Source organism: Amblyomma americanum, chromosome 1, assembly GCF_052857255.1.
Source record: "Amblyomma americanum isolate KBUSLIRL-KWMA chromosome 1, ASM5285725v1, whole genome shotgun sequence".
In the NCBI taxonomy this organism is placed as follows: Eukaryota; Metazoa; Arthropoda; class Arachnida; order Ixodida; family Ixodidae; genus Amblyomma; species Amblyomma americanum.
Window position 1 is genome coordinate 275,198,341 of NC_135497.1, and position 12,367 is coordinate 275,210,707.

At 51.6% G+C, this 12,367-nt stretch overlaps 1 protein-coding gene across 1 annotated transcript; it reads left to right on the forward strand.

The window, feature by feature from the left end:
• Positions 1-316: 316 nt before the first annotated feature.
• On the forward strand, positions 317-11,702 carry LOC144117958 (protein argonaute-2-like). Its single transcript, XM_077651256.1, has 3 exons — positions 317-353; positions 3,486-3,904; positions 9,615-11,702. The coding sequence occupies exons 1-3, from the start codon at positions 317-319 to the stop codon at positions 11,700-11,702; spliced, it is 2,544 nt and encodes an 847-aa protein (XP_077507382.1).
• Positions 11,703-12,367: the final 665 nt, after the last annotated feature.

Below are 12,367 nucleotides of genomic sequence, written 5' to 3' on the forward strand. Positions count from 1 at the left end.
TGAGAGGAAAAAAAAACCGCGTTTGGTTGAGCCGAAGCGACCTCGAGAGCCTTTATGTCGCGTTAAGGTTGGTTCACGTGCAAGCGACTGAGCGAATATAGCGATTGAGCAGCGCGTTGCAGCGAAAAATTTAGATATTTTTGGAACCTCTTCACTCTGGCCGCTTCCCCCGCCGCGATGGCTCGAAACGGCTTTGTGCGCCGCGGCAGAAATTGCTAGCGTTTTCGCTCCTATGTGAAGTTTTGCATTGATGATGCAGTCTCGGGAATATATATGACCTAGTGGTAGCACTGCTATACGACAGAATGTGTTCGCAATGAACAAAATTACCAACTTCCAGGGATGCTACCAACGTGAGTGCTGACAGGTTATGTGAAATACCTGACCAAAGCGCATAACCCAATACGAAGGATCGCGTCGCTTCGCTTCACGTCGTTTTTTTTTTCTGAGAGGACCAAAAAAAGGGGGTCCAGACCAGCCGCGCGTTTGTGACCGGCGTGCGTTCCTGCCGAGAATGCCTTGCCGAACGTTCGCCTTGCGCATGCGCACTGTGCGTCTCGCCGCTCCTCGAGCACGCGCTTCTGCACGCGTCGCCCGTGCGCCTGCGTGGTCCGGCCATGCTCCTGAGCTGACACGGAGCAGGTGCTGTGGAACGCTCTTCCGCTTGATGAGTGCCTTGATCCACGGCACGTTTCCGAGCGCTGTCGTCTCGTTTTAGTCCGTTTTTGGTGCATAGCAACACCTCCGCAGCTCCGCACCCTAATCCCCTAAGCGCATTTACGATTTCTTTATGGTTTATTTGGGTTTAACGTCCCAAAGCGACTTAGGCTATGAGAGCCGCCGTAGTGAAGGGGTCCGGAAATTTCGACTACCTTGGGGTTTTTAACATGCCCTGACAACGCACATAACACGGGCCTCTTCAATTTCACCTCCATCGAAATTCGACCGCCGCGGCCGGAATCGAACCCGCGCCTTTCGGGTATCGCTTTTGAGCTTCCTTAATCTCTTTGCGCTGCATTTTTTGCTTGGGCTATCCGGTTTACCCGCAGCGGTGGCTCAGTGATTAGGGCGCTCGGCTCCTGATCCGGGGTACCCGGGTTCGAACCCGACCGCGGCGGCCTCGTTTCGATGGAGGCGAAACGCAAAGGTTCCTTTGTGCTGTACGATATCGGTGCACGTTAAAGATGCCCAGAAGGCCGAAATTATTCCGGAGCCCTCCACTACGGCACCTCTTTTTTTCCTTTCTGCACCCAGTCCTTCTATCCCTTCCCTTACGGCGTGCTTCAGGTGTGCGGCGCGATATGCGAGACGGTTACCGCATCTTTTTTTCCTCAAAAACCAATTTTCAATTTTCAGCAAAGGTCTGTCTTTCCCCGGATTGTGGTCGCTGTTTATCGCGACTGCGTGTCTCTTGTTTCTAGGTATGAGTGCGCACTCTATGGGGCTGCCGGATGAAATCAAGCCGGCTTAACAGCTTGGCGTCCCGCTGTGTGGTGCGATGTGTGACAGGGTTTTGTTGTCGTTGTTGAGACTTAAGGAAGAATGAAAAGTTCACGGACCCGCCCACCGGCTCAAGCTGATCCACAGTAGCTACTACGTGCAGGTAATCACTGACACGTGAAGATAATCGCTGCTACGGGCAGACATTTGGAGAGTTAAACGAGATTTGAGAGAAAAGATTGGCAGAAAGGACTCGCAATAGCCGCCTCATCTGAAGCGACGACGACGGTTTAGCAACAGGTACTTCCGGTGACAAGCAGCCCTCGCCACATGTGCGGCAGCCCCTACATCGCAGCTCAATAGGGCCAGGCAGCCATCTAATCATCCCCTTCCTGTGAAGGGAATGCTTTACTACTACCTTGCGTAGCTGCTTCGCCGTGTAGGAGAGTTTTACCTTGAACCGAGGACAAACCACGTGACAGCTATGACGTCATTCAGCCGCCACCGCCGCGTTCATTGTGATCATTGGCATTGGCGTTGACGATGTTCTGGACTCCGTCGATTTTGAGGAAAAACAGGGATTTGGGGAAACGTTTCCCACAACCAGCATGTGTTGACATTCTCCGTGACAGCAAGCGTTGTCCGCGGTAGGAAAGGTGCATTCTTTACGCCCGATATATAAATGAAAAAAAATTGACGCCCCATTATAGTTGTCCGGACCCGTGGAGTATCTCTTACGGGTCCAAGTTGGACTTATATTTGGAAATGTGGCGGGGAGTTTGAAGGATGCTTCTTTCCCGCCACCGGTTGGCCCGGTATTGCACTGCCTCCGGGATCGGTCTTGTCTTTAGCGCGTCTTTACTCTCCTGTCTTTCTATCCGATCTTTCAACTCTCCAACTATCTGCACGTGGTAGCGATTGTGGCTCGGCTTGAGCCAGTGAGCAGGCCTGTGCACTTTCCTTTCTTTCTTCCTGGCAGTAACAGACAGACAGACGACCCATTATGACAGACGGTAATTCGGAATTTGAGCGCAGCTCTTCGCAAGCCGCTTGCTACCGCTTGGCAGGTTCTTGTTACGTTGCTAGCGACCCTCCGGCATCGTCCCGTAGCAGCCGCCTTCCGGCTGTCCATTCCTCTCGTGTGTCAGGTGGCGCTTCGCTCTGCTGCTACCTGCCAACACGTCACCTGTCACACTCCGTAACACGTCACCTGTCAGGTAGCATGTTACAGCGACTACGACGCGGAACGCAGCAACGGGCGAACTGGGCTCTAAAAGGAATGAAACTAAAGAAGTCACGGCAGTTGAACACGAAGCGAAAAGCTTCACCACGTTGGTAAAGAAGTCGTCGCATAGCCCGGAGAATAGCCTTCAATGACCTTCAGCCCAACCATGTTAGCCATGTATGACCGTACGTGGTACAGTTATGGCGTGGAACTCTTGACCTCTGCCCTTGACCCATGACCTTTAGTTGACCTCTGATCTTTGACATTAGGTGACATTTGGGTTCACGTTTGACCCTAAACACATTTGATGGGGGTGCAAGACCATGAGATACGTCTAAGCCACGTGGTCGTGTGTGTATATACTATAGAACGGCTGTCCATGCAGGCGCTGCCGTGGACGAGCCACAGGTGCTTAGCAAGCGTCCTTGTTTTCGCTGAATTCCAGGGTTAGCGAAGTTAAATTTAAAATTGTTTTTTTTTTGTTCTCAAGTTACAACTAGAAGGAAAGCGTGCGCGTGTGTCGCAAATATATTGAATGCGCGGCGGGACATTTGTTGCTTCTTCGTTGCTGTGAAGAAAAACGAAACTTTTTAAAGATAATTGTTTATAAAGCAGAAGGAAAACAACCACATGCCGCCGTTGGTATCCGAAACCCACTACCTCTTAATTTAGCGTCCGGTGCTCTACCAACGGAGCTCCGGTGACGGCTGTCCAGTCTTCAGCTTTCGGCGGTGTATATATGCGTGTCGTAACGATCGCTATGATCGCAAACGCAGCAGATGTATCAACGCTACGTTAAACGGGCATTTTCGGCTCGCAGCGGTGCCTTCGGCCAGCGGTGGCAATCAAGCCCCCGCTCCTGCTCCGTCGCCCGCCGGTCCGTCGCGGGTTTCATTCGCGCAAGCACTGCAGCAGGGCGCCGCGCCCAGCCCGCAGCCGCGCGCCGTCAGCCGCGGCCCGACCCCTGCCGCGGAGACCAGAGCTCAGCCCACCGCGCAGCCCACCGCTCAGCCCAGCGCCTCCCGTCCCAGCTACGGGGCCGCCGCCGCCGCCGCAGGTGACGCCAATGTAGCGGCCAGCAGCCCGCGGCCTGCATCCGCAGCAGCCGCCGTGAGTCGCAGTCAGCCGGCAGCAGCTGCCCTACCACCGTCGTCATCATGTACGCCGCCCGTTGCGGTAACAGAGCAGACCCCCGAAGCTGGAGACCAGGCCACTCCAGGCGACGATCTCAGGATCAAGGTGCGTACTGTTTTCCGAAAAGGGCTTCACCTTGGGCAATGGCATGTAGCTCGTTTAACCTCGTTATAACAAAGTAGAAAGTTCGTTCGCGGCTGTTACTTCGTTATATGCAGTGTTGACCGAGCTTCCACGGGGAATCGTAATTCCTTCGTTATATCCATTATTTCGTTATAAACCATGCTGTGCAGCTTGTTATGCCAGGGGTCCATATAAAGTTGCACCTTTTAAAGCGGTTGAACCTCTTTCCACGAAGTTGAAAGTTTCCGGCGATAACTTCTTTGTAAGCGTAGCTTCGTTATAGCTCCTGTTGGCTGAGCTTCCACGTGCAATCATAATTTCTTCGTTATATCAGTTGATTCGTTATAAACCGCTTCGTTACAAAGGGCTTTAACTGTTAGTTTCAAGGCAAGAGGAAACATCACCTTTCCAAAATATCGACTTGTACAGACGGTACGAGAACCAAACCCCGGTATAATACAACTCAAGAATAATAATAATAATAATTGGATTTTGGGGAAAGGAAATGGCGCAGTATCTGTCTCACATATCGTTGGACACCTGAACCGCGCCGTAAGGGAAGGGATAAGGGAGGGAGTGAAAGGAGAAAGGAAGAATAGGTACCGTAGTGGAGGGCTCCGGAATAATTTCGACCACCTGGGGATCTTTAACGTGCACTGACATCGCACAGCACACGGGCGCCTTAGCGTTTTTCCTCCATAAAAACGCAGCCGCCGCGGTCGGGTTCGAACCCGGGAACTCCGGATCAGTAGTCGAGCGTCCTAACTACTGAGCCACCGCGGCGGGGCATACAACTCAAGAACGAAGCAGCATGTGCCTCTCGAAAGAGGCCCTCCAGCCAAAGGCGTCGACTGGTTCTCATGACTTCATGGTTAGTCAATCCTCTTGGACCTGCGTGACATCTCAGGGAGTGGCATATGAAAGGAGATGAACCACCGTTTAATCAGATTGAGAGCGGCGTCCGGAGAATCGGCCGACGCCGTTGGCTGCAAGGCTTCCTTGGTAGGGCATCCGTCGCTTCTTTCTAGAATTGCAGCCGACTATGCAGGGCTTAGTTTTTACTAACAAAAAGTTCTGTGGGTAGCAAGCATCGTGGTAGTGATTGACGTATAGGGCGCTTTGGAAGTGAAACATCAGATTTAGCCGCTGAGAAATTCAAGATAATAATAATAATAATAATTGGTTTTGGGGGAAAGGAAATGGCGCAGTATCTGTCTCATATATCGTTGGACACCTGAACCGCGCCGCAAGGGAAGGGATAAAGGAGGGAGTGAAAGAAGAAAGGAAGAAGAGGTGCCGTAGTGGAGGGCTCCGGAATAATTTCGACCACTTGGGAATCTTTAACGTGCACTGACATCGCACTGCACACGGGCGCCTTAGCGTTTTTTCCTCCATAAAAACGCAGCCGCCGCGGTCGGGTTCGAACCCGGGAACTCCGGATCAGTAGTCGAGCGCCCTAACCACTCAGCCACCGCGGCGGGGGAAAGTCAAGATAGAGAACAACGTTTGGGAACCGCAATGGGTTCCTTGGTCAACAGTGATATAGACAAGGCGAGTGGGCGAAATTTAAAAGGAAAGTTTGTGACGTAACGACCGTATTTAGATGAGTGGTTGGAACCCAACCGCGGCGGCTGCGTTTCGATGGAGGCGAAGCGCTGAGGCGCCCGCGTGCTGTGCGATGTCAGTGTATGTTAAAGATCCCCAGGTGGTCTAAATTATTCCGGAGCCCTCCACTACGGCATTTCTTTCTTCCTTTCCTCTTTCACTCTCGCCTTTTGCCTTCCCTTACTGCGCGTCTCAGGTGTCCGCCGATATGTGAAAAAGGTACAGTGCCATTTCCTATCCCCGATAACCAATTTTCAATTCTCACAGTTTCTTCTGTGAGGTTCAGGGCCTCAGTCGTCGCCTGGATAAAGGATGGCTCGAGGAATTATTGCGTCGTCAGGTTTAGCCTTTGGGTTCACTACTTACGCACCAGCGGCTGAGTGTTGTGTTGCCAGCGTGTGAAATTCTCTTTAAAGCGGAAGCTTTACTTACCGCAGGTTGAGCAGTTTCGCGTGATTCCCGGAGAGCCGTGCTGCGCATGCACGAGGAGCATTGACGACACATGGCGCATTTCTCTCTCTCTCGATCCCTAATCACTACTGCGCATGCGCCACTAGTAGCACCGAGCCACAGGTGTTCTGCCGCTGCGCACCGCCGCACATTTCCTCAAAATCCAAATTTAAATTTAGTTTCCTCTTTCCCTCCCTCCTTTATTCCTTCCTTCACGGCGCGGTTCGGGTGTCCACCGATATGTGAGACGGTTACTGTGCCATTTCCTTTCCTCAAAAAACCAAACAAAACATGTGAGCCGAAGGCGTTCATAGAGTTCATTGGCGTGGACAACTTTGCAAAGACCGTTCATTTGCACGAAACGAAAAGCGCACAATCGGCTCCGTGGTTCAGTGGAGACCTCAATCTCGGTTTCGCTTTGTATATCCTGGATTAGCGGGGCTAATCTAACCCGCCGCGGTGGCTAAGTGGTAAGGGCGCTCGGCTACTGAACCGGAGTTCCTGGGTTCGAACCCGACCACGGCGACTGCGTTTTTATGGAGGCTAAACGCTAAGGCGCCCGTGTGCTGTGCGAAGTCAGTGCACGTTAAAGATGATAGCCTTAGTTGCTTTTACGCCGTATAACTCAATACAGTACACTACAATACAATGCTCCGTGCCGGTTTTTTTATGTAGCACAGTACGTGTGAATTCATAATAAATATTTCCATGATTACTAGATCCCAAAACTCATCACGCGGATGAAAATTTTCATTTTTGATATCAAACGATTTTAGGCTTAAACCTTGGCTGTATTAAAAGTTTTGAGCCGGAATTCTGGCCCACTGCGGTGGCTCAGTGGTTAGGTCGCTCGGCTACTGATCCGGAGTTCCCGGGTTCGAACGCGTCCGCGGCGGCAGCGTTTTTATGGAGGAAAAACACTAAGTAATAATAATAATTTTGGGGGAAAGGGAATGCGCAGTATCAGTATCATATATCGTTGGACACCTGAACCGCGCAGTAAGAGAAGGGATATAGGAGGGAGTGAAAGAAGAAAGGAAGAGAGAAGTGCCGTAGCGGTGGGCTCCGGAATAATTTCGGCCACCTGGAGATCTTTAACATGCACCGACGTCACACAGCACACGGGCGCCTTCGCGTTTTTCCTCCATAAAAACGCAGCCGCTGCGGTCGGGATCGAACCCGCGAACTCCGGATCAGTAGCCGAGCGGCCTAACCACTGAGCCACCGCGGCGGGTAAACGCTAAGGCGCCCGTGTGCTGTGTGACGTCAGTGCACGTTAAAAATCCCCAAGTTGTCGAAATTATTCCGGAGCCCTCCACTACGGCACTTCTTTCTTCCTTTCTTCTTTCACTCCCTCCTTTTCCCCTTCCCTTACGGCGCGGTCAAGGTTCCCAACGGTATATGAGACAGATACGGCGTCATTTCCTTTCCCCCAAAATCGATTATTATTATTATTATTATTATTATTGTGCTAATCCACATTAAATTTTCTTGGGTGGGGCGGAAGAAATTGGGGCAGCACCTTTCTCTCATATCGGCAGACACCCGTACCGCGCCGTAAGAGAAAGGACAAAAAGGCGGGGGAGTGAAAGAAGAAAGAAAGAAGTGCCGTATTGGAGGGCTCCGGAATGATTTCGACCACCTGGGGATCTTTAACGTACACTGACATCGAACAGCACACGGGCGCCTTAGCGTTTCGGTTCCATCGAAACGCAGCCGCAGCGGTCGGGTTCGATCCTGGGAACGCCGGATCAGTGATCGAGCACTCTAACCACCGAGCCACCGCGGTGAGTGTATTGTCTTTTTTAGTCACTCGTTAAATGCTCTTTTACTCGAAGCGAAATGGTGCACCGTCGAGCCCGAACATCCACTTTGGCAAACTGATGTTTCCTTGGGCTGCAGCTGTTGATTCTTATAAATTACGCGTCTGCACATTCTCAATTCACAGAAATATTCGTGTGAATGTTCATCTTTCGCTGTTAATGGGCAGCTGCGACGTCTTTTTTTGGCCTCCACGAATGCCGATATTTCCAAGGCAGTTCCTTGTGCCGAGCTTCGCCGCCGGCCGTCGGTTTGTTTCAGCACGAATAATTAAATGTTTCCAATTTTGTCGCCCCAATCGAGACGATTTCTGCGGGCGACCTTGCACGTGTGACGTCACCAGCTGCATGCCCTTCGATATTTGCTTGGAGTTTGCGCAAGAAGAAGAAAATGAAGACCTTTGTTTTTGGTCATTTCACCAAACAGTGGTCTGTCGCTTACAGTCTCCAGTTTAGTCAGTCAACGCGCCGAAAGTTTTTGTGACAGTATGCATGACGACAAGCTTCTATCTTGACGTCATTCTTCGGGAGAAACCCAGTTTTAGTTTCGGTGTTCTTTGCTTTTGCTGGTTTAAAGGGCTTCTACTCAGGATTTTGAAAAATGTTTTTAAAGGCACAGAGAATTGACTCCCAAGAAATGTTATGCGAATAGGAACACAATACCACGTCTAAAACATTCAAACTCGCCCACAGTTGCCCTTTGAGTGGTTCTGAAACCTTGGAAGAAATACTTCAGCTCTGGCGCTATCATGGGCTGGGTTCCCTGAATAAATAAATTAAGGCACAGAAAGAACTAGTACTGACTGTCTCACTTTTGATGTACACCACGACCACGCAGTGCGGTTCCTTGATTTTGCAGTCGACCCGATCGTCCCTGTCATATGTGCTCAAGATAAAACAAGGCTTTGATATACCTTCTGAGGAAAGTCCAGGGTAGGTCAAAAGTTCCCAGGTCATAGGGTCTGATTTTGAGCTGTATAATCAGGCAGACATGACACACCCAAAGACTCAAAATATCCGTAGAAGGCGGAAGAGGTATCGTTCTATACTCTGCAAACCTTAATAGCTTTAATCGCACCTTAAATGCCACGATATACCGATGAAAGAAGCAAGCCCTGTGGCCCCGGAACTTTTCACCAACCGTGTACATAACCTCGCTCAAGTACTACGAGGTTTCGTCATAAACACCTGAACCATATATTCCTACATTGAGCACAGAACCCACAATCCCGAGCGAAGGTTGGCGACCTCTTTCCAGCGATTTTTTCACGCCCGCGCATTTCTCCGCCTCGCGCTCCTACGTATTTTTGTTCAGATGTGGCTGTCGATTAGATTAAGAAGTATGGCAGCTACTGTGGCCGCTGCCAATAATAAGTCGTTTCGGCGGTTCAGGAAGCCTCCTCCCCCCACCATTACCGGGAAAATTCCCGAACGCGTCTGCAGCCGGCGGTGGGGCCGAGTGGGTAGGGCTGGCTGAAGAGCGCCGACCTGTGAGCATGAAAAGAGTGATGAAAGGAGATAGAAAGGCTAGAAGGCGCTGAAATTTAGATATTGACTGCAGATAACTTCGCTTGCACAAAACATTTAAGACATTCTCAGGGGAGGATATTAATGTTCAAGCGCCGTCCTTTAATAGGCTCGCTACAACACACGGGGTGCAGGAGGCTTTCCCCGTTAAGACTCACCGGAACCGGTCCTGCACTGTAGTGTAGATCGAAGACCATTCGGCCAAACTTGTGTGACGCTCAACACACGAAACAGTGCGTGCATACTTACTTCTTCATGCCCTGCTCTAATTACCACCAATCACGGCGCAGGAACTCGAGCGAACCCTGCCCTCTCATTTCCCGCGGAGGCCCGCCCACGGCCAGCTGGGCCGGACCATACAACTTCTTGCCAACCACTTCAGCATTGAGATACCGACCGGCAGCGTCTACCACTACGACGTCGACATCTCCTCGGAGACTGCCAAGGAGACCAAGGTTCCTGAGCAGAAAAACTACCGATGCCTCAGTACAAAGATCAACAGGATAGTCATCGAGCTCCTAGTAAAGAAGTACCGGCAAGACCTGGCCAACTGCATCCCGGCTTTCGATGGCCGCAAGAACCTGTACACGCGCCGCCAGCTCAACTTCCGCGAGCGGACATTCACAGTCGACCTCGAGGAAGACCAAGGAAGCCAGACGTTTATCATCAAGATCCAGTATGCAGCCACCGTGAACCTGGATGCCCTGCATGGCGTCTTCCAAAAGCGCGTACAAACTGTGCCCCAGGAAGTCCTCCAGGCCATCGACATCGTCTTGAGGCACAGCCCCTCGATCAACCTTGCGCCAGTTGGACGCTCGTTCTTCAGACCGCCGGGACCCAACGAGCACAATGACCTCGGAGGAGGCCGGGAGGTGTGGTTTGGCTACTACACGAGTGTTCGACCCGCCCAATGGAAGCCCATGCTTAACGTCGACATGTCAGCAACGGCATTCTACGAGTCGCTTCCACTGGTAGACTTCATGTGCAGGTTCTTCAGCGACAGCCGGCGTGTGTTGACACCCGCGGACTTACGGTCATTGCGCGACAACCAGTACGCGCGGCTGAATAGGGAGCTCAAAGGACTCCGCGTAAAAGTGACGCACCTTCCGTATCCGCGCAAGTACAAAGTGGTCAAGATCACGAGGGAAGCTGCGAAGGACATCTATTTTGAATCAGAAGGTAGTCAGATCTCCGTCGCCGACTACTTCCAGAGCCGCTACAGGCCCTTGTCGTACCCGAACTTCCCTTGCGTGCAGAGTGGCAGCCCGACGCATCCGGTCTACATTCCTCTGGAGGTGTGCGAGCTGGCTGAAGGCCAGCACTGTCGGAAGAAACTCGAGGAGAGTCAGACCGCCGAGATGATCAAGCGCACGGCCAAGCCGCCAGCCAAGCGCTTCCTGGAGATTCGTCAGTCTGTGCGCGACATGGTCAGCACCTCGGACAAGTACCTGCGAGAGTTCGGCGTCAAGATCAACCCCGAACCCACTCAGGTTGTGGGCAGAATTCTCGACCCGCCGTCTTTGGTTTTTGAGAACAACAGCATGTGCAAGCCGCGCGACGGTACGTGGGATCTCCGAGGGCAGCGCTTCTACAAGGCGATGTCGATGACACAGTGGATTGTTCTCAACGTGAGCCGCTTCGCGCAGAAGGAGTGCCTGGACAACTTCATCAAGATGCTGATCCGCATCGGCCAAGAACTGGGCATGCGCATTGCGCAGCCGCTTGCGGTCATCACGTTCGACACAAACCGCAAGCCCATGCGGACCGTTCTCACGGAGCAGCGCAAGCAGCGCCCGCAGTTGGAGATGGTTGTGGCTGTGATCACAAAAGCCACGAACTACGCTGAGATCAAGCAGGTGGCAGAGACTGAGCTCTCCCTGCGCACACAATGCATCTTGGACAACAACGTGGTCCAAAAGTGTAACGCAGCGCTCATCCAAAACCTGTGCCAAAAGATCAACGCCAAGATGGGCGGCATCAACAATAGTCTCCTGATGCAGGAGAAGCCGAAGCTATTACATAGGCCCGTGATCGTCATCGGAGCAGACGTGTCGCACCCATCGCCTGGAGACAAGATCAGGCCATCCATCGCCGCGTGCGTCGGAAGCCTAGACTCTGTACCGTCCAAGTTTCACGCCACCATTCGGGTACAGATTGAAGACTCCAAGGCTAAGGCGCGTGTGGAAATTATCAAGGACCTGAAGGACATGATCAAGGAATTGCTACTGGTTTTCTACCGCACCACCGGGCACAAGCCCCTGCAGATCGTCTTCTACAGAGATGGAGTGAGCGAGGGGCAGTTCTTGGAAGTCCGTAACCATGAGGTAAGCAACTGCGCCTACTGCAATACTGTGTCCACTAAACTCTCATCTTGTTAAGACAGCTATACCGCATTCAATGCCGCTAGCGTCATTGGATAACCTTTTGTCTTATGACAAGCGGACTTCCTGTGCATATACGTAACGGCACCGAATAGATCTCCACAGCGCTACAATTTCAGGACATTCGGGACATTCATTTCTGGAGACGTCTTCTCGGTGTTAGTTGACGTCAGCTTGATCGTTTCTCTTCAAAAGGTGGTAAACATCCAAGACTGAGGCTTGTGGTTGGGTTTTGTGCGTGCCCGCTCTGTGTCTCACCCCTTTTACGCACGGGCGATATTAACGGCTATGCAGTTGACCGTCCGTTGAACTGAACGACAGTTAGAGGTGCTATGCCAGTTTCACAAGGTCATGTTTAATGTCATTAATTACTTAGTGATCAAGTTTTAACGCCATCGGAACAGTGTCACGCGCTCGTATTTAATGGCATTAGACAGACTAACTGCTGTTTGCGACCTACTGAGTTCGCCACAACTCATTCGCCACAGCAGTGCATACTCTTGTCCCCATTCCGCATGCAGAAAGATATGCAACTTTTTTGTGAAAAGTCACTATCCTGTGGATAATGGCTTATTCATAAAGAGCACCATTTTTACCAGCAATTCTGAAGCACTGTTAGCCTGTGAGCTGGCACACCAGTTCGACTTTTACGACTTGTCAAG